At 43.3% G+C, this 27,297-nt stretch overlaps 1 protein-coding gene across 18 annotated transcripts in view; it reads left to right on the forward strand.

Moving 5' to 3' along the window:
• The window catches only part of LTBP1 (latent transforming growth factor beta binding protein 1), a 344,698-nt gene that overhangs the window by 285,746 nt on the left and 31,655 nt on the right, over positions 1–27,297 (forward strand). For 11 of the 18 annotated variants that reach the window (XM_070428970.1, XM_070428971.1, XM_070428972.1 and 8 more), the window contains 4 exons: positions 5,916–6,041; positions 9,224–9,367; positions 22,726–22,902; positions 23,668–23,754. In XM_070428970.1, the coding sequence (XP_070285071.1) occupies positions 5,916–6,041; positions 9,224–9,367; positions 22,726–22,902; positions 23,668–23,754 (534 nt within the window). The remainder of the gene's footprint in view (positions 1–5,915; positions 6,042–9,223; positions 9,368–22,725; positions 22,903–23,667; positions 23,755–27,297) is intronic. The other 7 variants (XM_070428973.1, XM_070428981.1, XM_070428982.1 and 4 more) reach the window with 2 other exon arrangements.

Consider the following 27,297-nt stretch of genomic DNA (forward strand, 5'->3'; position numbering starts at 1 on the left):
GCCTCCTCCAACAGGTAGATATATGTCTTGCTCAGAGTAAGAAAAAGAAAATCAAGAAAGATGGACGTGCTAAGTATAAAAGAGAAGCTCCTTTTTCTTAAAACAAACAAACAAACTGAGGAATGCAACTGAGAGAAGGAAAACCAAATCATTTAAATGAAAAAAAAACAAAAGGTACACAAATACTCCTTCCTCCCCATACACACACTTCTCTGTACATAATTCAGAGAATCTAATGGGATTATTGAGGTTTTGTTGTGGATTCCATTGTGGAGGTCTTTGAACACAGTTGTAATTTTTTGATGAGTAAGGTTTACCTGACCCCAGTCCCTTTTAGAAAATCATTCCTCCTTTGCATACTTTGGCCCTTTTTCATAGTTCCCCTTACGTAATAAGCAAGAGGGTGATACCAAGTGTCTAGCCCAGGGGTGCGCAAACTTTTTGACTCGAGGGCCACAATGGGTTCTTAAACTGGACCGGAGGGCCGGAACAAAAGCATGGATGGAGTGTTTGTGTGAACTAATATAAATTCAAAGTAAACATCATTACATAAAAGGGTAAGGTCTTTTTTTTTTTTAGTTTTATTCATTTCAAACGGGCCGGATCCGGCCCGCGGGCCGTCGTTTGCCCACGGCTGGTCTAGCCCTAAGTCTTTATTTGAGAAGTGAGGGAAAATGGTTAGAGTTCTGCTTTCTGTGGAGAATCCCTGATAACAGTCAGCAGGTTTGGGCCTGGCCAGTGTGGCTCAGTGGTTGAGCATCAACCCAAGAACCTGGAGGTCATGTGTCAGTTCTGGGTGAGGGCACATGCCCAAGTTGCGGGCTCTATCCCCAATAGGGGTTGTGCAGGAGGTGTTTTTATCTCTCTATCCCTCCCCTTTCTTCTCTTTAAAATTAATTAAAACATATATATCTAAAAATAATATAATAGGTTTTGGAAAACTTTTCACCCACTGAGAAAAGATACTAAATAAAAAGCAGATGGATGAGAAAAATGGATCTACCAGATAGGTCAGTGCCTCAAAGTGTGGGCCTGTAGGTCACTGACAACACGGCTACTTTAAAAATGAGCTCCTGCTCGTTCCAGATGCCCAGGAAGGGCTCTGCTTTGTTTTTCTTTCTGGCATTTATGTAATGTTGTTATTGGAGAATTCACATCAATGATCCACTATCCTTGGTCTGTGTAATTCTTTATTGAATTCATTTTCATTGAAGCAGTAATATTTATATCTGCTTTGTTCAGTCAGGGATTAGTAGCAAAATCTTGCATGAGGAATCAGAAATTCTTACAGCAGTATGCCTAATTCATTTGGGTTGCCAACCGAGAGATAGCTGGATAATCACGTCTTCGTCACTCATGTGGGCAGTGTGACTGGTGATAATACCATGCGGGGTTCTTGCAGATGCCTCAGCAAAATTGGTAATGTCATGGACTCACTCTTCATTAAGTGAAAAGACAGCCTGTGAGAGTTGGATCTTTCAAAATTGAGCTTCATATTCAAAATTCAACTTCAGCCAAAACAGATGGCTTCCACTGGTCCCTTTCTGAAACCTGCATCTTGATAGGGCTTTTATTTTTATATAATCATAAATCTTAACATTTAGCTTTATTTTTATAGAATTAATATTCATTGTAGCAGTTCTTCTAAGTCTCTTTATAGACAGAACTAACAATGGAAAAATATCGGAGAGAGCTCACATCAAAGAAAAATCTAATGAAAGCGTGTGTTTTTTTAATACAGATCATTAGTCAGAGAAGTGAAACAAATGTTGTCTTCTTATTAAAGCGATTACCTCACTTCTTTGTTGAAAACATGAAACTGCTGAGAGTTACAGTCTATCATTTTTATAAAATATTAGTTGTTGAAGAGTGAGTCTCTAGCAGGCATTCCAAGTTATTTTTTCCTATTCACTCAAATCCAAAATATTGCTCATCTAAACTTTGTTAATCACTGTTACAGTAAGTCTGAGACTGCGAGACGCCCAGTAATTCATAACTGTCTCGGGACTTCTTCACCTTAAGGCCGGCCACTCAGTTCCTGAGCTGGCGATCAGTAACAAGAAAGCACCGTCTGCTGTAACGGCATGGAATTAATAAAAAGGAAAGCAAGAGATTTTATTTCAAAAATCTGTCTGAAAAGCCACCAGGTTTCTAGCACTGCTTCTTCTTTGCCACCCACCACCTCATTTTTGGAGGGAAATAAGGTGCTGGTGAGGTTCCCCACCCCGAAAAGTAGCCCTGATAAGCACAGCAATGGCACAACGTGCTCTGGGAGCAGCGAGGAGGGGCCCTGAAGTCTGCAATGAGAGGAGCTATGGAAGGTGCCACAGAAGAAGTGGCCCCTGGATCGACTCCTGAGAAGCCAGAGGAGCTTTGAGCAAAGCAGGTAGTGGGGAGAGTTTCTAGTGGAGGAAGGAGTGTGCACCAAGTCAGCCAGAAATTAAAGACCGTAGGGTCTTCAAAGAACTCTAGTATGCTGGTGGGGATGGAGCATTTATTGGGAAGGAGGCTGGCTGAGAACGGGGGCCAGACTGGCAGCCAGGAGCCAGATGATGAAGGGCGCTCTGTGCTCTGCAAAGGAGCATGCTTGGTATCCTCCAGCCAAGAGGAGATACTGAACATTCTGAGCAAGAGGATGTCACCAACAGGGTTGCAGTTCGATAGAGAACAGTTTAGAGGGAGGGAGGCAAGACTGGAGATTAAAAAAAAAACCAATTAGGAGTATGAGCCTCAGGAAAGTTAGATAAAAGGGTATGACTAGAGGGATGGGGGTGGAGGAGCAAGAGAAGGGTGACTAAGGTTTCTGGTTTGGGTGACTGGTTGGATTCTCTGCTGAAGGGAATATAGGAGAAATGGAGGAGATGTGAGGCGGGAGTGGTAATAAGTTCATTTATTATGAACATGTCCAACAGTTATTAGATAAATGTCTCTAACGGACGGAGGTTGACCCTGGAGGAAGGCTGGGAAATCAGTATAAAAGTGGTAATGGAAGCATTTCTGAGTTTCTTTCCAGCCCTTGTGTCCTATAGTTTGACGAGTAGTGTAATCTCCTGACGAATGTCCATCCCAGGAAGTCTAAACTTAGCAGTGGCCTGTGTCAAGTGATTTGATGACACGTGCGGTTACTCCTCGCATGGTTGTGATCAGTAAATAGCTGTAATCCCAGCCTCATGCTGACATTGAAAATCTATCAGAACAAATCTATGGAGTGTCTTCTTTGTGTTGGATAGAGGCAAAAAAAAAAAAAAATGGAAGGCTAAGAGAAGAAAGATTTCTCACTAAGGTCAGAAAGTACAGTTTAGGAGGAAGACAGTGTAGTTTAGTAGGTTTCAGACTTGATAAGTTTGACGTTACAGCAGAAGATCAAATGGGTAAATGGATGGCTTCGAATATGAAGGATCCTGGCTGGAGAGGAGGAATTGGGATTCATTCTGAGGACCTTGGTCTTTGCAGTTGGGAAGGTGCGGAAAGGGTGGAGAGGGGAGAACTGAGGCCTGAGCCCTGGCAGGTGCCACCTTCATTCAGGCTGTGCCAGGTGAGGGCCAGCCATAGAGGTTACAGGTAGAATGAGAACAATGGTTTGTCCAGTTATGAAAAGAGAGAGTTCTGTAAAGGAGGGGGTATTGACCAGATGTGGAGGTCAAGGGTGATGGTGACTGATTGGCAGATGATAATGGGATTTAATGATGGGTCTGTCGATGGTTTTTCTGAGGGGTTTTGAGAGATAGAGGATGGTTTTTCTGAGGGGTTTTGAGAGATAGAGTCAGGAAGTAAGTCATTAAGGATTAGGAGGAATAGTAATAATAATAATAGCAGCTGACACGTACTGGATGCTTCCTATGCTACATGCCAGGCAATGATCTAAAAGTAACATTTTATGTGTGTTATTTTGTTTAATCATCACAGTGATTCTAGAAACACACCCATATTATTGTTATTAATATTCGTATCATTGCTATTATTTTATTTACTGGTAAGCTATATTAGGAAATAAAGGCAACAATTGTAGACAGTTTTGTGGGGTTTTGTGTTTTTTTTGTAGACATATTACAGTGGTAGAAAGAATGGAAAAGCACAGTGGGTGACATCATGGTCAAGCTTTTCCAAGGCAGTGAGGGAAGGGGATGTGGGGGAGGGGGTGTATAGTGGGAGATGCTGAGTAGGTTGGACTCCAGGGAAAAGGGTGGGGCTGGGAGAAAGGCCCCAGCCTTGAAAGTCTTCTTTGAGTTGTGAAAATTAGGAAAACTCTGATGCAGTCACTCATATTTTGCAGTTCAAAAAGTGAGACAGTCTCTGAACGTGATGGTGTCAGTGTTGGAACATCAGGAAGGGAAGTGAGACAGCTGCCGAAAATCGCTGAATTTTTCCTTAGAAAATTTCTTGGAATCAGCTTAAAAAGATTAAAACAAGAAAAGCTCAATTTTATTAACATTAACTCTCGAAAACCAAATTCTGTCAAGTGCAATTTAGCCCATCATTTCCTTTATCATTTGTTTTCTTGTTTCATTATTTGAACATAAAAACACTACCTTCTACCAGATTTGGATACAGTCATTGCATTTTCTTAACTATTTCTCCCAAAACCTGTATTTTGGGACTGTGAGGTCCAGAGGTGGACAGGACAGAAGGGAGTGCACAGTAAACAGGAGGTCAGAAATGAAAGAATGGCAGGGAAACTTAAGAAGAAGATAAAGAAGAACTATATCTAACAGTCCTTTTGTGACTTTGTCATTGAGACATCACTTTTATGAGAACACTAGAGGTCTGGTGCACGAAAATTCATGCACTGGAGGGGGGGTGTCCCTTAGCCTGGCCTGCCCCTCTCACAGTCCGGGAGCCCTCAGGGGATGTCCTACTGATGGCTTAGGCCCGTTCCCCAGGGGGAGTGGGCCTAAGCCGCAGTCTGGCCTCCCTCTGTGGAGGCGACCAGGATGATCAGGGGAAGGCGCCGCCTCTATCACCTGCTCCTGCCGCCATTGCCAGTCGCGGTGGCTGCCGTTAGCCCCGGGCTTCGCAGCTGCCTGAGCCCATGGCTGCTGTGAGTCCCTGGCCTTGGAGCTGCTGTGGCTTTGTCCGGATGGACGTCTGGATGGACATCCAGAAGATGTTTGCCCAAATTAGCATATTACCCTTTTATTCGTATAGATTTTTATTAATGGGGGGCAAGGAGAGGCCAGGGACCACTATCTATCACAAAGTTTATACAGAACAAAATGGATTTACAGGTTTGGCCACTGGCTGGTCAGGTGGAGCAGCATTAACATTGAAGACCTTAAGTGGCTACAATGAGTTCAGTGGCTATACCACTGGACTCATCAGATTCTCTGTCCCTTCCCACTCCCTCTTCCCTGCTCTTCTTCCCTCTTCCTCCCCACTTCCCCTCTCTCTCCTTTTCTTCCCTTCTGCTTTCTTCCTCTCCTCTCCTCTCCCCTCCTTCTTCTCTCCCCTCTCTTGGGAATACTGGCTAGACTTGATCAAGGTCATCCATGGAGTTGAGTAACCATTGCCCAGGCAGGCAGCTGCTTCTTTCAGCCCCCGACTCTGCAGATAGAACGGTTTAGTATTTACCACAATCAGCACAGGTGGCAGTACCTTCCCATATGTCCCCTGTAGAGAGAGACAGTTCTCCTTCAAAACAAAGAATTAAAAACATTGAGAAAATAACTGAGTGTGACCATCGTAGCCGTTGTTTCCGTTTGAAAACATTTCCTGAGAAAAAGTAAATGTTTTCTCCTAGAACCCAGTGTTTTGTCTAGTAAGACATTTCCATCAAAACATTTTATTGCTGTGTAAAATGTTTTTAAAGTTCATTCTGTGTAACCATGATCATGTCATACTAACTGGGGTGTGTGGAAGCGCTGTGTATCCATTCCTACCTGGTGTTTGTCAGTCTGTGTTTTGTGTCTTTTTTGCAGATATTGATGAGTGTGTAAACAACACTGTCTGTGACAGGCACGGGTTTTGTGACAATACGGCCGGCTCCTTCCGCTGCCTCTGTTATCAGGGCTTTCAGGCCCCGCAGGATGGGCAAGGGTGTGTGGGTGAGTTATTAGACTTTTTTTTCCCCCCAACACGCTTCCTATCTCCGCATGGAAAAGAAACCAAAGCTATCAGCAACAGGAGAGACTACCAGCAAGGTAATCCAGACAGAATTTCATCGCGATTGGATGTTGGCACACAATGTGGGGATGTACGAAAAGGTCCTATGGCTTCTGAAATGGCTAGGGACAGTAAGAAGTATAGACGTGTAACTTTGAATTTAGACGTGTGGTAGGGAGAACATCTGTTTAAGCTCTTAGCTGAGTGTGCAGAACTCTCAAGCCCCTCCTGCACCAGAAACAGAGTCTGGTGTGGGGCAGAGCTTGCCTGTCTTCACTGGGCACCTCCTCAGGCGGTGCCTGTAAGGAGGGGTGTTGGCAGGAGTTTCGGTTTCCAGGAATGACACCAGGAGCAATGCGTTGGATTGTGCAACTGCATTTGTTCACTCCTCTGATGGACGGGCGAAGGAATCTTGAATGTCATCAGATGTCCTAGGACATGGCCCGGCACATGCGCATGAGAAGAGGGGATGTTGCATTTCATTTTCTGACCAGCTGTGGTTTCTTTAAATCAAATTCATTATGAAGCACATTTATAACATAGAGCAATTCAATGGGAAAGAGAAGAAAGGTTCTTCAATTAAAAACTTCCCAGATAGCCAGGCGTTTTCTTGATTCTTCTTAATTAAGAAAAATAGCTCTGTTCATTCTGTGGCAAATTGGCAATGAAAGCATTCATTCAGGTCCCACCCAGATCTAACTGGGAAGACAAAACCCAGGCATTTGGAAATTTAATGAAAAAATTACTTGACGAATAACCGCTTTTGAGGTAACACTGTCATCATCGCTACTGCCAGTTGCTGCTTTAGTCTCCATTGCACTGAAATGCCATCTGACACTCACTAAATATTGTGACTAAATAGGTCATGTGACCTGACCCCCACTTACCTTCTCAGCCTCACCTTGTCTCTCCTCACCTTCTACGCTCCAGCCACGTAAAACTGCTTGCGCTTGCTCGTGCGACTGTGCGGTTCCTTGGCTGTTGTTTGCTCACTCTGTTGAGAACGTCCTCCCAAATTCCCCTTCCCAGAGCCTGAGCTCACTCCACTCATTGCCGGAGCTGGAGCTGGAGGAGAGATGCCATCTCCTCCCACACACCATCCCTGTGCCACCTCTCACTCTCCAACTGAGCTGTGACCCTCCTCCTGCTTCCAGAATACCTTGAGCAAATTCTATTACAGAACGGACACCCTTTTGGGGGGAATAGTTTAATCACGTGTGCTGCCGGCAGCCGCCTTCTCCAAGGCAGTGAGCGCCATGTGATTGAGAACTTTCTCTCTCCACCGGTTTGGCCTGACATGGGTGCTCGGTAAATATTGTTTAACTGTCACTTATTGGGATCTCAAGCCACTGACTTCACACAGCTCTCAAACCTCATTTCTAGGCAGCCAGATGAATTCACTGAGCCCATGCCGATGTTTCATTGTGGCACACAAAACGCCACCCTTAGTAAAGAAGTCGTTTTCGTCATTTTAGGGAACTTAGCAGGTGTCCTTTTGTCTGTGTATGCACGCCTTCAAAAATATTAACTGAGCACCTTTCATGTGCAACTCGCCACACTGGTGTTCTGTAGGATGTAAGGGATGAATCAGCCTTGATACCAACCGTTGGCCACGCTGTTTCTTCTACTAGGACCCTGACTGCCTCCCCCCACCTCCACCCCTTCTTATCACCTCTATATCCTTCAGATAGAGCTCCCTCCCAACCATTTCCCTACCCACCCTGCACTGAAGGCCCACTGTCTTGCGCTTTCATAGCGCTCTGTACTGCACGGCCTATCTGCTTATCTGATTAACTTCCCTGACTTGACTATAAGCTTCATGAAGTCACGAGTTGGGCCGCCTGACTCATGGTTTTTTCCCCCAGTACCTAGGCCCCTAGAAGTCAACTAGAAAATATTTTGGGGTTGAATGAATGCAGCCTGATGGAGGAGCCCTGTAAATAGCACCAGTTGGAAAGTCAAAGTTCCATTGGACATTGACCTAAAACCGATCAATGTGAACTGGCAGATTTCTAAAGTCAGTTCTTCTGGTCTAAATTATGACTGTCTAGGTTGATTAAATATACCAACTCGTTGCTTTACTTTATGTTGCAGTATCTTTTAACAAGCGAAACCCAACTCGTTTAGGTTTTTATCTGTTTATATACGCAATGAAATGGAAAACTGAGTAATTATTCACATAAGTCAAGATACATAAACTTTGTATTCAATTAACTGAGCGTAGCAGGTGAAAACAGGATCTGTTTTCTGAGGGGTTTGGCGAATTGCTCAAATGTTTAACTTTGTATAGGCGGCCTCAGAGTGTGCTCCTGCAAGCCGCTGTTGCACGGGGGGAAGGCGTAAAGCGCATGAGCATTTCAGGTGTCAGCCAGGGGCTCTGCTGCATGGGGCCTGCATTCATAACATTTCTTAGGAGGAGTAAAGGTGAGAGGTAGTTTTGGGCCAGGTCGAACATCACATTAGGCTTTCTTTTGGGCTGTGCCCTTGCATAATGTTGAATCAAACACACTCACCAGTAGATTCCTTGGCTGTGGAACATCAACAGGATTTTCAAAGGCAGGGCAAAACCAGTGAGGAGTCATCGAACCAGTTTGTTGTATGTGAGTGATTCATGGGACCCAGTGAATACTTACGGGGTCTTTACACAACCTGACTGCTGGTTGTTAAATGATGGATGTCTTGGCTGCTAGGAAATGATTTTCAGACATTTAAGTGGATTTAAAACCATTTCTTAAAAATGAATTTAAAGGAGTGTATGGTTTTCAAAGTGCCAGTGATGGTGATTTTCCCTGAATTAGGGACTGAGAGGAAGAGTGTGGGTTATGTAAGACCTCGTTATGTCAATAAGTTAGGGAGGCGAAAACTAAAGCATCAGAGGTGCGTAGGATGCTAGCAGCACACTTCTGGGGTGTTCCTTAAAGCCAGAATTGGAATTTGGAAACTTCGCTTTGCATTTTCATGGCTCTTTCATACAAACCAAATGCACAGCCCTACCTTGCGGGGCATCAGGGCTCGACTGCTCGCTGGGGGTCCTGGTTCTCAGCCAGTGCCACCAGCCTCGGCACAGCTGGTCAAGCAAAGGAGGGAGGCCCCCGTCTGACTTGGTCTGTGCTCCCTTTTCCAGATGTGAACGAGTGTGAACTGCTCAGTGGCGTGTGTGGCGAAGCCTTTTGTGAAAACGTGGAAGGCTCCTTCCTGTGTGTGTGCGCGGACGAAACCCAGGAGTACAGCCCCATGACCGGGCAGTGCCGCTCCCGGGCCCCCGGGGGTAAGTCACGGGGCCCCTGTGGAGGGGGGCAGGGCTCCTCTCTGGGATCGGTACATGCATTGGTTTGGGCCAAACACTCTGCAGTGAGGTAAGAAGTAACCAAATGTTCTGGGACACGCTGTCCCTGGAAGCTTCTGTGCTCTTCCCAGCCCGCCTTCTCAGTGGATTTAGGAGGCGGGTGAGGACTAGGTGGTCCCTCCTGTGCTTTCCAACCCAGTGGTGCCATGAGTTAGGGTGCGGGGTCCAAAGTGATGAGAGCATTTACTGGGAATTGCTTAAAACTCAGAGAGCCATCGCTTGGGGTCTCACAAGCATCATCTCATTGTGTTGCACAACCCTTCTCTCCTGGTCCTCAGAGACGTGTATCTTGACATTTCTCTAAATGAGGAGCAACATATAAGCCTCTTAAGATCTACAAAGATTTCCATTTGGAACTCTTGAGGTGTTTTCCCAGAATTTGGCCTAGAGAGCGGCTGTGTTAGCATTCATTTAAAATTTCATCTGGGCTGTCGTCAATGGCACGCATTGCAATGGAGAAATGATGCTTTTCCAGAAAAATTCATCAACTTCCAGATCGCCCTTGTAGTTTGTGCCATGTCACCATAGCTTGGTTGTGTTTTAAGAAAAGCAAAAGACTGAGTGGTCCTTTGAGAGCCGGCTAAAATGACACACAGACCATTTTGCTTTCTTGCTCAGTCTCAGTTGATTTTATCCATGTTTCTAAGAAAGTTTTCACTGTTCCATCACAAGGTGCACGCGTTCTGGGTAAAATAATTGTCATTGCAAGTAATAAGGAGGAAAATATAAAAATACATGTTTTCATCCGCACATACATTTGACTTCTCAGGGATTAACTACAGGAAGTGGGGAGTGCAGATTTAAATGAGCAGACAGTAATACACGGGCATTGGGAAGGGGAACGAAGTGTTTCTGGAGGGAGGGACTGCTCTCCCTTAAGGGACTGAAGCACATGAGCTGTAGAGAAAGGACTTCTCATCTTAATAGCAAAAAACAAACACAAACAAAGCATCAAAAACCTGGTTGGCCAATAACGGGATGGATTAAGTAACTGTCTTCTTCTTATTGATCTTTGGTTTTATGGAATAACACCTCACCCGTTGTATTATTTTGACTGAAATAATTCACATGTCATTATATTTGTATGGTCATTAAATGAACTATATGAAGATCAGGTAGTCATGATAAATGCATGTGATACAATGCGAAGGAAAAAAAATAAGATATTCCAGTGATCACAGTCTGCGGAGGGAGGGAAGGGGGTAGGATACATAAAACGATTGTTGGAATTAATGAAACGTTTACTTTTTCCATTTATTTTCCAAACTCTTTGTAAGACTGTAAATTGGAATGGCCGGGGCTCTGGTCTGCTAACAACTTTCCAGCTGTGTGAGCTTGGGCTTGTCATTCAACATCTGTGAGTTCTGATTTTCTCACCAGTGAAATTGGGAGGTTATATTTACCTCAGATGGTTTTGGTAATTTTTTTTAAAAAAGTATATATGTAGTAGCCCTTCATCAATGGCAAAGTACTATATAAAGTAAAGTCATCAAGTAGTAAGCTATAATGCAAACCCTTAAGGGATGTCTATTTCTCATCCTTTGATGAGCACTTCTGAAATGGTGCACCTTTTAACTGCAAATATTTTTTCCTTGCTAGGATGTTTTAGTAATGTCAAGAAATGGTTCATTCAGTTCACATAGCTTCAATTAGATTATCTGTCTGGGATCCTAAAGCTTGCTCCTGTTTTTTTAGAGTTGTAACAATGGGATCATTGTCCATCAGAACCATTTTTGGTGAACCGGACTAGTTCACTGACAACTTCTTAAAACTTTACATGATTATTTTTGTAAGCCTTGTTCCTCACCTGCTGTTTTTTGTTTTTCTGTAACCAAGTCCCTTTGCCTTTTCCCTCCCTGAGTCTTCTTTCTCTCTCGTTGATAAACTCCCTTTCTGGAATGTTCTTCTCCTGCTTTTTCAAAGAACATTATTTTGAATACGCAGCTTCATAAAGCTTGTCTGCCAATGAATACATACTTTTACCTTAACATTATACCTAACGCTTTTATTTATGGGTTTCTTGTATATTTTCCCCATAGTTTTCTGGCTTCTGCTAAATCCTCTACATACCCAGTTGTTTCATTGGTTTATATCAATATAATCTAACTAAACAGTAACTGGTGAGTCTTACTAATTCCTATAGTTCCTGGTATCTCTGACTTCTACCAGACCTCAATTTGTATAGATCTTGGAAAACTTGATTATATGGACTTTTTAAGTGTCCTGAGAGACAGGTCAGCTATAAACTCTAGTGGGAACCTTCTCCCTGACTTCAGAGCCAATAATTGATTAGTTGTTTGAAAAAGTTGATTAAAGCTGAAAATCATAAAAAGGAGAAGACATATTTTAAATACTTAAAATTCAACTTAAAGCATGTGAATGTAGATTCCTTCACCAATCTTTGAGGAAGGGCCAAGGTCTGGCTTTGAGTAGAAGTTCACTGTTAAGAGTTCTGCCTGGCTTGTCTTGCATGAGCCATATCTATGATGCCTTATCTCCACTGCCAACATTAAAGGGAGAGAGGATGCAAAGGCCTTTGCAGAAGTATATGAGTGGAACATTCCTCTGGATTGTTGCGGTTTTTCTCAGTTTTTTTTTGCAGTTGTCTTATCCATACCCATTTGATAGCATTCTTTTCACTGAACAAACTGTAGTCTTTCTAAAACTTTAACGTGTTCTAGAAACAACTCTTCTACTCACATTTGTATTTTATTGGTTTATGTACTATTTGATTATGGAACTACAGTAATCAACACACTGGCACACAATGTTTGAGAATAAATGTAGCTGAGACTTGGTCAACATACTGGTCAACATGTAAGATCAGAAGTTATGTAGACCCCCCCCGCCCCTCCCAAGAACCGCTGACTGGCCATGAGCATTCTACCCGCCGTGAGCATTAGCCAGGATGTTTCTCAGGGCACCAGAGAACATCGGCTAATCCAACAAGTGGGTTAAATGGAGGCCAGTTAAGAGTTGTATTCCACTGCAGCCAGAGAGTCTGCTGTTACATAAAACGAAACATCTTATGCCAGGTCTAAGTTTTTAAACAAGGATTCAAATGAAGTTTATTATATCCATGATAGGCTAACAGACATCATCCTTCATGAAAAGTGTTTAAGAAAGGGAAGATAAAGTTGCCATTTAGGCTATAACATTCCAAGGATGAGCAGTCGCATAATAATCTCAAGTGGTTTCACACTGAGGGCAGAACTGGGCCTAACGGGTGGGTGTCAGAAAGGCAGATTTCAGGTCAGGATGCAGAAGAACTTTCCAGTAAATAGATAGCTGTCAAAATACCTGTCTCATGAAATCCTGGGTGTTGCCCTAGAGCAGTAATTTTTCGACTGGTGTGCCACAAGAATTGTTAAAACACGCAATACCTGACTTAGTCAGGGGCACTGGCCTCTTTTCCCTTAGATTGTCAAAAAAAAAAAAAAATGACAACCTTTGTTTTTTGTAAGATCAGCAAAACATATAATTTATTTTTCCATGTGCCTCAGAATTTTAGTAATTGGTTGGATGTGCCATGAGATGGAAGAGGTTGAAAATGGTTGCCCTAGGACAGGTGGGACACCCACTGGCAGACAGGCACCCACTTCCAGCAGGACTTTGTCCCAGGTGGACCTTCAAGGTGCTTTTGAACTTTAATGTCCTAGGATTTTTATTCCTAAACGACTTCTTGGCTTTTATCTACCCTTTTTGTTAGGTCTGGTCTAATGTTTTTCACTGCCTGGGCCTTTCGCCACTAATTTCCATAGCCATGCATTGCCTAAAAGCACCCGAAACAGAAACAACTAAGAAATGTCCATACCAGACCACTCATCACATGGAAGAGGGTATGGATATGAAATATAGCCTGATGCTTTTATTTCCTCGGTGCCTGCGATAATTGCTCCATAAAAACTTTATGTCCTCGGGCACTCTCAAGGAAGCAGTAAACATTTAGTCTGGGCAACTGCAGCCTTCAGGCCTCACCCACAAAATGCTATTCTCTGCCTTGATTAGTGCACAGAGGAGATGCTGTGGTAGGGACTGGATTTTATTTTTAAAACAGAAGGTATAATGAAAAGAATGCAAAAAAGATAGGTATTATAATCGATGTAGGTGTTTACTTTAAGAAAAGCAAATAAACAAGATCAGAAATTATAAAACATATAAATTGGAGTGATTCTTTGCATTATAAAATAATTATTCTTCCTCACTGTTAAGAAATGCAAATAGCCCTGGCCGGTGTGGCTCAGTTGGTTGAGCATCATCCCATGCAAGGAGAGGTCGCAGGTTTGATTCCTGGTTGGGGCACACGCAGGATTGTGGCCTCAATCCCTAGTAGGAGATGTACAGGAGGCAACCCATGGATGTTTCTCTCTCCCCCTTTCCCTTCCTCTCTCTAGAAATCAATAAAAACGTATTTTAAAAACAGAAATGCAAATAAACAAGATCAGAAATTATAAAACAGAAACTGGAACGAATAGTTGCATTATGAAATAATTGTTCTTCACAGAATGCATGACAGGGTTTCCTTAAATACCCGTTTTCTCTACTCTGTTTGAGAACTTATTCTCACATCACAAGCCAGACCCCAGATTTCTACATCTAGACCCACCTTCATGGTCTCCAGCCCAGCTCCTTTGTTTACAGGTCAGGAGGCCAGGCCCAGAGGGGAGCTCTGGAAGTCATTCTCGGGATCACCTAGCCAGTGTGGGCAGATTCGGCAGAGGACCCCAACTCCAACCTCTTTCCACTTCCATCTATTTCTCAAGATCGAGGACACCATGCCACCAAATTCTCCTAAAAACTGGCTTCCTTTTCACGTCATTTCTTTGCTTTGTTCTGATTATTAAAACAAGGCACATGCTTCCTAGAAAACTGGCAAATGCAAAAAATATATCAAAAAAGGAAATCCCCCCCAGAGCCACCATCCAGGGATAACCTGTCCCCATGCCGACCTCCAGGCTTTGAAGCGACATCCATGCTCCACCTACCTCAGCAGAACTCTCCTCCACTCGATCCCCCACACACTGAGATCAGCCCTCACATGCTCCATCTGCCCGATACTCCTTTCTCGCGGTCATCAGTGAGCCACCCATCCCATCGTAGGCTCCATCTTCGGAAACAATGACAGTGGATTCCCATTTCTCTCCCCTGCTTTTCCCCTTGACTGATTTCAGTACATTACTCCTCCCTGTATCCTCCCACCCCTCAGACTGTTCTTTTTCTGTCTTATTCTCAGACTCCTTTTCTGTGGCCCATTCCTTAAACAATAGTGCCCCAGGGAGCTGCATGCTCAGCCCTCTCTTTTATTCTAGTTCTTCTCCTGGGAGATTTTCTTCTCTGATGTGGACTGCCAAGCAAACACCTTCTGCCTCCACCTCTATTTCCAGCTGCCAGTCATTGGACCTTTCTCTGGGGTGTCTTGTAAGCGTCTCTGCCTGAAATTATCCAAAACCAAATTAATTACTGTTCCTTCTCCAGTAACTCTCTCTACGTTCACTCATTAATTGCTAACCATCAAAACTGGAAATCCTGCGCTAGCCTGTTTGGGTCAGTGGTTGGAGAGTAGGTCCTCGGACTGAAGGGTCACAGGTTCAATTCTGGTCAAAGACATGCACCACCGTTGTAGGCTCAATCCCTGGCCCCGGTCCGGGGCATGTGTGGGAAGCAACCAATCAGTGTGTCTCTTTCACATCGAAGTTTCTCTCTGTCTCTCCCCCTCCCTTTCACTCTTCCACTCTCTCTTAAAATATCAATGGATTAACATAAAAACAAGCAACAACAAAAATACTGGAAATCCTGATTAGATTTGATTTTTCTCCCCTTCCATCCAAGCCATGCTAATATCCTGCTGCTTCTACCTCAATAGTACCCTTCAGATCTCTCCCTGCTCCTGTTACCACTGTCCCCACCATCTTTCAGCCTCTCTTCCCTGACTACAGCAGGCGCCAGCTGACTTCTCATCTTGCCCCTCCCATCCCCCACACTGCTGCCACTGTTGACATTTTCGAAACATACATCTGGTTTTCAATCCTTCTTTACACTTTCAACTGCTTCCTGCTGCTTACAGCGTGAGGGCCAAATCTATTAGGCAGCATGGCCATTTTTCCTCTGTCTTATTTCTCTTTGCATCCCCTGTAACCCATGACCTATGGCGACACTCTGCAACTGTTGAATAAAATTGCCTCTCCACATTGGAGAATGTGTCCCTTGTGTGCCCCAACATCTCATCCCCTGCTAGTTGCATAAAATAAAAGTAACTATTCCTTTTATCAAAGTTATAAAGGGGTCACATTTCAGTGAGGAATTTCTATTCACACTTATTTGTAGGGCGGACAGTTCCTCCAGGTGCTTTGGTTACATTGCAAGTGGCACAAAAGAGAAAGGAGCATTTCCCTGCTCTCAGGGGACGCGGGCCAGTCAATCCTCATGGTTCTGACAGCTGGACCCAAACAGCATTCTGGCTTCTCTCTTCCTATCGAGGTCCACTACAGGTTCTGTGTGTATACATATTTTTGTAAGGCAGAAAACCACATAATATCATGCAACTGTTTTATTTGGCAGAGTAGGATTATTTTTCTAATGCGTTTGGTTAACCTGTGAAATCAATTAACGTTAAGGGAGTTTTTTCAAAATAATTTCTGATTGGAAAAAAAACCTTTGGTAGGAAAAAAAATTAAAGACAGTGAGACCACATTGTTTGGAATGCAAACACTGTAAAATGCCGTAAAACTCCAGAGATCTGAATGGGTATTTGTAGTGGATCTATACCATAAATGTAGGTAAGACTGAAGAAAATGTCATCATTTGTTTTTTTGTGGGTCTTTTTTTTTTAAGTTGGGTCAGGTTTCTTCTCACATTCAAAGAGGATAGTGAGAAGAATTTGCTAATTACCAAACCATGCTTTTATTTTTATGAAATTTTTCTGCTTGTTACATATAGTTTCTAAAATGATGCCTGAGCTTTTAAGAAAGACGCGTTGATATGTGAGTGAACTGACCTATCAATAGATCAAAATCACAGACTCAAACTATATAAATAAACCATTTTATCTTAATACTGCGAGAGACACGCACACCTTTGCATTAGAAATGCATTTTGTATCCTAGAATTTGCCATAAAAAAAGGCATGAAGAGGAATGGTTTGTACATTTTTTTAAAAGCCCTAGCCGGTTTGGCTCAGTGGATAGAGTGTCGGCCTTCAGACTGAAGGGTCCGGGATTCAGTTCTGGTCAAGGGCATATGCCTGGGTTGCAGGCTCAATCCCCAGTGTGGGGTGTGCAGGAGGCAGTCGGGTAATGATTCTCTCTCATCATTAATATTTCTATCTCTCTCTCTCTCCCTTCCTCTCTGAAATCAATAAAAAACATACATTTTTTATTTTTTTATTATTTTTTAAATATATATATTTTTATTATTTTTAAAATAGATTTTTATTGATTTCAGAGAGGAAGGGATAGGGAGAGAGAGAGAAACGTCAATGATGAAAGAGAACCATTGATCGGCTGCCTCCTACATGCCCCCCACTGGGGATTGAGCCTTACAACCCTGGCATGTGCCCTGACCGGGAATCCAACTGTGATCTCCTGGTTTATAGGTCGACACTCAACCACTGAGCAACACTAGCTGGGCTGGTTTGTACATTTCTAGATGTTTCCAAACATTGCACATGTCTCTTCCAGCGTGGCTTTATGCTCACGATCCTCTGTACCGGCCCTTGCGATGCGCACGTGCCCGTAACACAGGACTTGTGTTGCTGTGACGTCTGCTCATTTCTCCATCTCCACTGGTGCTTCCTGTTCCCACCCAGGACGATGTGTCTCCCCCATTTTCTCTCTCCACGGTGCTTTATTCGGCTCTCAGGAGTCTCTTTCACCCACACCTGCCCACTTGTCTTACCCTCACATTTACAGTTTTTAGCAGCATCTCCATAAATCACAGACTTTCTCTTCTCCCCAGTGCATTCCTGTTAGGCTTACTTCTCCCTTTCTCTTGTGACCCCTTCACCAGAAAAAAACAACAAAACATCCTCCACTGCATCTAGCAAGTATTTATGGTGAGGCCTTTGGAATGTGAGGTCCTGAGGCCTCAGGAGAAACTGGCACTGTCTTCTACCCCAGCACCTAAGTCAGAAACACAGCCATCATCTGTTCACCTGTTAATGCTTTCCTGCACCCACCCCCCCCAGGTTCTCACACTCACAGTGTTACTCCTTCTGCAAACCAGGAACCCCTCACCCTGGTCCACCCACACAGGATGCGGTTGTATTTTGACTCCTCCTCACCCCTATCACACCTGATTTGCTGGCCAATTTTTTAAAAATGTATTTTTCAAGAACTTGACTCGACCATCAACTCCTCCAGGGAGCCTTCCATGATTGCCTTACTCAGCCCATCCTTCCATAGTGTGGCTTAGGTTCCCAGGTCTTATTCTCCCAGCGCTGTCATGGGCTGACTCCCTACCCAACTGACCTCTTTAAAAATGGGAACTGTGCGGAGAAATCTTTTCTCAGAGTATTTTTTTCTCTTGTGCTTTGCTCCCTAACCTTTATTTTGACTTTTTTCATATCTTTTACCAGCTGAAGTTACCACCTTTCTACAGACTTCCTTTTTCTTTGCATCCCTTCATATCCAGTCCGTTCCTATTGGCTGTGCTTGTTTTCTGGAACTCACCCATGGCTTCTCCTGAATTCCACTTCTCACACACACACACACACACACACACACACTCACACACACACTCACACACACACACTCACACACACAGACACACACACACTCACGCACACACTCACACACACAGACACACACACACTCACACACACACACTCACACACTCACACACACACTCACACACACACTCACACACACACACACACTCACACACAGACACACACACTCACACACACACTCAGACACACACACTCACACACACACTCACACACACACACTCACACACAGACACACACACACACTCACTCACACACGTTTCATTTTCCAAGTCCTTGAATAAGAAAACTAGGGGGGGGAATAAAGGAAGGCATGCATTGCCAAGTTCTCTTTCACTCCTCCTTGGAATATTACTCTAGAATTCCTTTTCTCATAAAAACACGAGTTGATAGAAAACATCAGTTCCTGTGGTGATTTAAATAAAAAAGAGAAGAAAGCTTCCTAAGTCTGTTGAAAGTAGCTTACGGAACACCATTACCCCATCACAGAGTTGCGTGAACTGATGTCTTTTTCAGGACTGTGGCAGGCAGGTGCTCTCCTCTGGGGACACTGTGTACTCTCAGATCTTTGTGAGGTTGCTCTTTGGTCATTGTCTTGATCATGCCTGCCCCAGTGGCTCTGGGAGGACCAGCTCAGGGAGGCCTTCAGAACACATTGCAAATGGAACGTGAAAGCAAAGATGGGCCCATTTAGATACTCGAATCCACTTTCACCACAAAAAAAAGTTCCCAATTTCCTCACCCCAACAGCAAAGCTAAGATTAGCTATCCTGGGGGAAAGACTGAAGAAGGAAACAATTCTGTAAGTGAATGACCACACCCTCTTCTGTCTGATGAACCCAGAGGAGCTTTCAGAAGCTTCCAGGAGCTCCATAAGCAGCACCTACAGCTGCAACCCATTCCTTCATACTCAGAGCCAGGGTACCCGCCCACGCCCTGTGGCATTGCCGCTGAACTGCACACCTGCACGAATTATCTGCTGCCTCCTCCCACTTTCTCTCAGAGAGAAAAAAGACAAAACAAACTCATGCCAATTGAGAAGCTAAGAAGCGGGGCTTCTCAGAAGAAGTCTAAAGAACCACAAAGCATTGGGAGGTTGGACCCACGCTCAGTTTTTCTTTTGGAAGGTGAGGATGCTCTGTCCTGCACCATCTGTCTCATGGAGTTACTCTATAAAAGTTTCTTCCCCAGAAAGCACACATGGAAAAGTTCCAAAAACTTCTTATCGCCAGTCATACCCCCAGGATCAACATACACCAATGATTGTTCATACACAGATGTGAAGCCAACTTCTAGATACAAATTGAGAAATCAGGTCTGAAAAGACTGGAGACATAATATATTTTGTAGAAGTCTGTGGCATGAGATATGTAATATGGCTAATTTTATTCATCATGTATTTTTAAAAAAATCTTTTTAATGCTTGGCACTTCCTATAACCATTGATCCTTTAAAATCATTTTCCAATAGGAACATTTCTAAACTCTCTTTATTTCCTGATCAGTGTTCCCCCACAGTGGAAAAATGCTCTAGGAAGGTCATTATGTAAAGGTTAGGAAGATAGGGGAATTGTAGTTTTTCACAGAACGACCTTTGTGGACCAGTTTTTGAAAAAGAATTTGCTCCGCTTTCCAAACACGGATGAGGGCCTGAGCAGCCCTCAAGTTCAGCTGTGTAAACATCAAGCTTCCAGACTGCTTGGAAAGAAAAATCAGAGCAAAACTTGAAACAACCAGTATAAAGCCAGAATAATACAGTGATATTATTGATTGTTTCCCCATGCACTAACCTATGAATTTCCGTCCACCAAGAAAGGAAGAAGAGCAAAGATCATTTGATTTCTTCATTCCTATGCTGTGGGTCTAACAAACATTGTAGAAAGCAGTGTTTACTATAGATATAATTTTTGACATGCTTTGACTCAGAAGCCTGTGGTTTCTGATCATCTCTGAATCTAGCAGTCTCCACTGACAACTGCATAGTATTTCATCTATATATATAAAAGCCTAAGCGACTTTTACTACCGGTTGACCGAATGACCGGTCCACTGGTTGCTTTGATGCGCACTGACCACTAGGGGGCAGACACTCAACACAGGAGCTGCCCCCTGGTGGTCAGTGCGCTCCCACAGCCAACCTCCTGTGGCTGGCCAACCTCCCGTGGTCCCTCCCCCTGGACTGGGCGAGACGGCCCCGATCATTGGCCATGCCAAGAGACGCCACCCACGCACGAATTCGTGCACCGGGCCTCTAGTTTTGTAATAAACACCATGACATACCTACAACTTTGTACACAAGTGGGAAAAAACAGTCTTTGAGCCCTCTTTTAGCACAAACTGTAAACCTGACTGGCAAAACTACTTGTGTTGCTGACTTGATTGATACTTCTAAATACATTCATTAATAGCTAGCTGCATTTTTAGGCCAACTGTATAAAATAATTGAGCTGAGTTGTTAATAGTAATAGGGTGGCAGTTTATTCACAGGTGTGGGGGAAAGCTTATGAAATGTTCCAGAGAGTTCAGGATTGATTTAATAATCATTTAAAATACCTACCCTTAGTTTTCCCCAGTGACTCCGTGTGTGAGAGCTCGAGGCCCCTCCTGAGGAGAATGAACTGGCGGTGGCCCGTGCATTGGCATGGGCCAAGCTCATTGCTGTCCTCTGCGCACGTGGAAAGCTAGATGAGATGAGGGATGTGGCAGGTTTGATCCAGCTTCACACAGGAGGAAATGATTCAAAACCACTTCACAGGCTGCTTCTGAGGAATCAGCATTTCAGCTTTTTTCCTGGACACTTAGTCTACGTTTGAATTTGTCATCAGCTATTAACACTAACTTAGAGTCCAAGCTGAAATCTGTCAAAGACAGAACAATCGGAGAATGAGCCAGACTGAAGCGTGCGAGGGATCTTTTCCATCCCCGTGGATGCTCTGTGTGGGAGTGTAATGGGTATGGTCAAGGCTTGTTTGCTGCCTTGCTTGTTTTTAATGCCAGAAGAGGAAAGAAAAGGGCAGTATCTTTTCTGAGAATTTTATTAACTTATGTTTTAAAAACACCTTTGCTATTTGGTATATTAATCAAGTTCCAGGGTCAACCTGATGCTGCCAAAAGAAATATACATGAAGCTATTGTGAAAATAATTCCTTACATTTCCCTAATATAATTATCTAATAACTTCAACAAAAGGGTAAATGTTGACATTAAAATCTTATCCTCCTTGCCCAGCTGGTGTGGCTCAGTGGTTGAGCATCTGCCTATGAACCAGGAGGTCACTGTTCAATTCCTGGTCAGGGCACATGCCCAGGTTGCAGGCTCAACCCCCAGTGTGGGGCATGCAGGAGGCAGCCAATTAGTGATTCTCTCTCATCATTGATGTTTCTATCTCTCTCTCCCTCTCCCTTCTTCTCTGAAATCGATAAAAAATACATATTTATTAAAAAAAGAAGTCTTATCCTCACTGGCAAATGTTTTCCCTTTGTCCCTACAGTTTGGGTCCAAGAATCTGGAAACAGCAGCTTTCTCATGAAAAAAAAAAAAAAAATCATTAGAATTACCTAAGTAGTTGTGATGGTGTTAGTCAATTTCTTATCTGATATATTATAAAATAAAAGTGGGACAAATTTTAGTTGGACCATAGACAGTAATTTGAACTTAATGGCATTTGGTAGGGAAGAGATTAGATTACTTGCCAAGTCCAGTCACAAAATATTGATCATTTCTTAAGAGCACAAACTTGTTCATAGACTTCAAATCCAATGGGATGAAATCATGTCTGGTATTACCTAAAAACAGGCGGGTTATGTTCTCATCGTGTGTGTCCTATCACATCACTCTGTCTTTATCACAAAGGGTTAAGCTAAGTCTGTTAGGATGCATTTTCCTCTAGGACACACTGGAGCAGCGAGGGACTAGACCCAGCCTTGAAATTTACCTTGAGGCTTATCTGACATTCACTATTTCATTCAAAGCCTTGTATTTGCTGCAATTTAAGTAGATTTTCCGTCATGAAAGATAATTTTATAGATTCTAGGTTTCTGCAGTTTTTTGTTGTTGTTTTTTCTAGTTACCATCTTCTGCTTTGTTCTATTCAGAAAAGATCGGGGGCATGGTTGATTCAAATAACTATGGGTTAAATATTATGTGTGGCCCTACATCTCCCATCAAGTGTTGGGGGAAATTTTCACTGATTTGAGTAGGTGTTATAGCTCAATAAGGAAAGGGCCTATGTTTGGCAAGAAAGCAAGTATGGAAACTTCACTCACAGCCAAATGCACAAGAATAGAGTCCTTGGTGAACGTAAAAGGAAATGGTTTTGACAGATTTGCACGCTTGGGGGGGAGGGGCGGGGTTAGAAATCCACCAAAATTTGGGATTCAAGTGCATGTGTATATTGCTGTGGGAGACCCTGACCTAAACGTGGGAAGCGGCTTTCTGTCCATTAAACACTATTATTATCCCCTCCGGTCTTTGTTGTCACCGTGGCTTCGACTCTGTTGTGAGAGCGATAGATCCGATGTGTCCAGTCAACGCTCCTTTTCCTCTGCGCTCTGTGTTTAGACGTGGAAGTAGAGCAAAGCCGGGAAGAGAAGAAGGAATGCTACTACAACCTCAACGACGCCAGTCTCTGCGACAATGTGCTGGCCCCCAACGTCACCAAGCGAGAGTGCTGCTGCACCTCCGGGGCCGGGTGGGGCGACAACTGTGAGATCTTCCCCTGCCCGGTCTTGGGGACTGGTGAGCATCGGCTAAGAGGAGGTGTCGCCCTTGCGTTTGGTCATGTGGCGGCGGGGTGTTCTCATTCTGGTTTGAATGAGACGCTGGCATTCACTGGGAGCTGCCCAACTGGAATTCAAGTGAGGCTACCTTAGAGCGTGTTCCATTCAGAGCTGGAAAAATCACCTCAGCATGCGTTCCTAAAGTTCTTTCCATCATCGAATTTACGGTTACAGGGAGGTTCAGTATTGTATTTGGCAGAAAGAGAATTCCATGTTACCCCATTTTTTAAAATGGAAACCAATCTTTTTTTATATATATAACAACGACACAGCATGACCCATACCTAGCGATTGCGTGTTTAAGCTAAGATTTCGCTTGATGGGTTCCTGTTAAAACTTTAAAATACTAGAGACCACAGTAATGGAGAAGTAAGTCATAACCCCAAGTAACAACATGAGTAGGTAAAATATGGGCGAGCTAGGAAGGTTTTATAAAAATAATTATAGGTAAACCTCTGAAGTCATTGGTTTTATTTGCACCCAATGCATAATTTTTGAGATTGTACTGAATTTATTTGTCTGAAGTGGATGCCAAAGTTTGTTTTAAAGTTACTGAGTCCTGGGTAGGATGGGGGTTGGGGGAGGGGGCTAAAGGGTCGGGAAGTGGGGGATAGCTGTAATACTGTCAACAATAAAAAAAATCAAAATAAGATAAAATACACATTTATGGAAGATGTTGATGTTTTTCTCTTTCAACTTTTTTCTTTGTCTCTCCTGAAATCAGCCGAATTCACTGAAATGTGTCCTAGAGGGAAAGGTTTTGTCCCCACTGGAGAATCCTCTTATGAAGCTGGTGACAAGGACTATAAAGGTCAGAATCGAGCAGAAATGAATTTACAATTTGTGTGCATATTAGACACTCAAATAAAAGCATGGCTGGGTTAGACAGAATTAGAGTTCTTTTGAGACAGGGAAACTGATTATTCGGCCACTGGAAGGAACCCCTGTGGAGTCTGGGCAGGGCTGTGCGGGCCTGGGAGTTAGAACTTCGGGCACTTCACCTTCTGAGTTTCCAGCTCTGGGACAGGAATGATATCTCAAAAGTTGTTGCCCAACTGGTGTGTCTCAATGGTTGAGTGTCAACCTCTGAACCAGGAGGTCATGGTTTGATTCCTGGTCAGAGCACATGCCTGGGTTTCAGGCCCGGTCTCCCGTCGGGGGCATGCAGGAGGCAGCCGATCAATGATTCTCTCTCATCATTAATGTTTCTATCTCTCTCCCTCTCGCTTCCTCTCTGAAATCAATAAAAAATATATTTTAAAAAAAGTATCGTGAGGACTAAATGAGATAATATATGTCAAGGTGTGCCTAACTCAGAATTCTGTACTTAATAAATTTATTCTTTTATTCCAGAAGCATATTAGAAACCTCATGTTAAGACTATAAATTTGTCATCACGTTGGTCTTTTTTTTTTTTTTTAAATCTTTATTGTTCAGATTATTACATTTGTTCCTCTTTTTTCCCCCCATAACTCCCCTCCTTCCAGCTCCCACCCCACCCTCCACCCTCACTCCCCACCCACTGAGTTCATCCATAGGTGCATGATTTTTGTCCAGTCTCTTCCCGAATCTCCCATTCCCCTTTCCCCCCCAAGAATAGTCAGTCCATTCCCTTTCTATGTCCCTGATTCATTATAGTCACCAGTTCATTCTGTACATCAGGTTATTTATTCACTTGATTCTTAGATTCATTTGTTGATAGATGCATATTTGTTGTTCATAGTTTGTATCTTTACCTTTTTCTTCTTCCTCTTCTTAAAGGATACCTTTCAGCATTTCATATAATACTGGTTTGGCGGTGATGAACTCCTTTAGTTTTTCCTTATCTGTGAAGCTCTTTATCTGACCTTCAATTCTGAATGATAGCTTTGCTGGATAAAGTAATCTTGGTTGTAGGTTCTTGGTATTCAGCACTTTGAATATTTCTTGCCATTCCCTTCTGGCCTGCAAAGTTTCTGTTGAGAAATCAGCTGACAGTCGTATGGGTATTCCCTTGTAGGTAATTGAGCCTCTTTCTCTTGCTGCTTTTAAGATTTTCTCTTTGTCTTTTGCTCTTGGCATTTTAATGATGATGTGTCTTGGTGTGGTCCTCTTTGGATTCCTTTTGTTTGGGGTTCTCTTCGCTTCTTGGACCTGTAAGTCCATTTCTTTCACTAGGTGGGGGAAGTTTTCTGCCATTATTTCTTGAAATAGGTTTTCAATATCTTGCTGTCTCTCATCTTCTGGGACTCCAATGACTCTGATATTAGTCCGCTTAAAGCTGTCCCAGAGGCTCCTTACGCTGTCTTCACACTTTTGGATTCTTTTTTCATTATGCTTTTCCAATTGGGTGTTTTTTGTCGAATCTTTGGTTTGATTCTTGCACTCCTCTGGTCTGCTATTGGGTATAATATTCTTTATTTCAGTCCGTGTATGCTTACTTTCTAATTTCTTTATCGTAGCATCGAGGGTCTCATTAGTTTTCGTGAGGCTCTGCACAAATTTATGGCAAGCCCTCAAAATTGCGATTCTTAGCTCCATATCCTCCATTTCTGTCATGTTTTTTTGTCTCCGCATCTTTTATGCTTTCTTGGTGCACCCCCTTGTGGTCTCTGTGTGCAGTCTTGTTCTAGCGAAGCCTTAATTGTTGTAGTTAACACTAGAGGGATTTGACCATCAGGCCGACTGGCGGTGGAAATCAGCTGTGGGAAAACTTCAGTCCTCAGGGAGGTGCTAGTCCAGCCCTAGCCTGAGGCGATCGGCAAATGGTTGTGCGCAGGGTTTGGGCGGGGCGGGCTCAACAGGGCGGGGGGGAGGGAGCAGCTATGGCCGCTCTCAGTCCGTCCCCAGGGGCTCTGCCTCTCTGTCCCAGCAATCGCTGCAAACCTCGGAGGGGCCGTAGCCAGACAGTCCCGCTTCTCCCGTTTGAGTCTGGGTCCCTAGAGACTCGCCCGGATCTGTAGCCCAGAGTCTGAGATTCGCTCCTAATTGAAAACGACACTCGCGCCCTCAGCCGCCAGCCCGCTTTGCGCGCACCCTCACCGCGGCACCGCCGTACCTTTAAATTTTCCACACTGCGCCTCCGCTGAGCGTCGGAATGCTGTTGTTCTTGCTTCTAGTTGAAGAGACTCTCCTCAGCCAGCCTTCCCGTGGTTCTGGTTGATGTCCGCTCCGACTTTTAGTTGTATTTTTGAAGTGGTTGTCCACGGCGGCAGTCTCTGGTGTTTTACCTATGCCGCCATCTTCGATTCTCTCCATCACGTTGGTCTTTAATGATCATCAGTAAAGCTAGCATTCTTGCTTTTTTAGAACTCATCCTACTATTGTTAGGACCTTTTACTTATGGCCACAGATTCGTAATAAGGAATGGAAAAGAAGAAAGCAAAAGTAGATGTGTTTTATATATTCAGTGCTATTAATCTATAATTCTAAATTAAATGTGCAGCCTTTTTATTTGGGTGAAATTTAAACCACATGTATGAGTGTTTCCTCATTAACCACTCACTTTTGACATTTCCATGATAGAGATATTAAGTCCTTTTATAGACAAAGTGATTTTTTTCTGTAAAATTTAATATTGAAAATTGCTACATGGATGGAAAACATTTTTATTCATCTTTTTGGAAAAATCGTGTTTTAATAATTTGGTATAATTCAGTAGCTGGGTAAGAAATTCCACATGTGTTTTTTAAATACATCTATGATTTAGTCCAATTAAATAACAAGACTCAGTTGGTGATATGTGTTTAATGGTTTTTCAAGTTCACAAATATTATATATGTTTTTGCCCGGATGTAGTTAAATCTCACTTTATATTGTGAGGTGAAGCCCTGAATTCACCACAAAGTCATCCCCTCTTTTATAGAAAAATAAATTCCTCCTCTCCCTATCTTTAGCAGCACTGGGAATGATTGGAAGAATATTAGGTTCAGATCTAAACAGCCATATATTTTGGACTTGGTTTTGCCATTTTCCAGCTGTTTAACTTGGACCAATTCATCTCCAGTTTTTTGTTGTTGTTCTTTTTTAGAGAGAGTGGAAGAAAGGGAGGGATGGAGATGGAGAGAAAAAGAAAGAGAGAGAAACATGGATGTGAGAGAGGCACATCCACTGGTTGCCTCCAACACTTGCCCTGACCGGGCCAGGCCAGGGATAGAACCTGCAACCCAGGTGCATGCCCTTGACCCGGAATCGAACCTGAGACCCCTTGATGTATGGGCCAATGCTCTACCACTGAGCCACACTAGCCAGGGCTGGAATCTCCAGTTTTTAAAATGAGGACTAGAGGATATTAGCTCTAAAGTGTAAGAACTGATAGTAATAACAACAACAACAACAATAATAATAATAATAATAATAGAAGTAATAAGTAACA

Source organism: Myotis yumanensis, unplaced genomic scaffold (assembly GCF_028538775.1).
Source record: "Myotis yumanensis isolate MYYU_CA2020_CCGP unplaced genomic scaffold, mMyoYum1.0.hap1 SCAF_11, whole genome shotgun sequence".
NCBI classification, from domain to species: Eukaryota; Metazoa; Chordata; class Mammalia; order Chiroptera; family Vespertilionidae; genus Myotis; species Myotis yumanensis.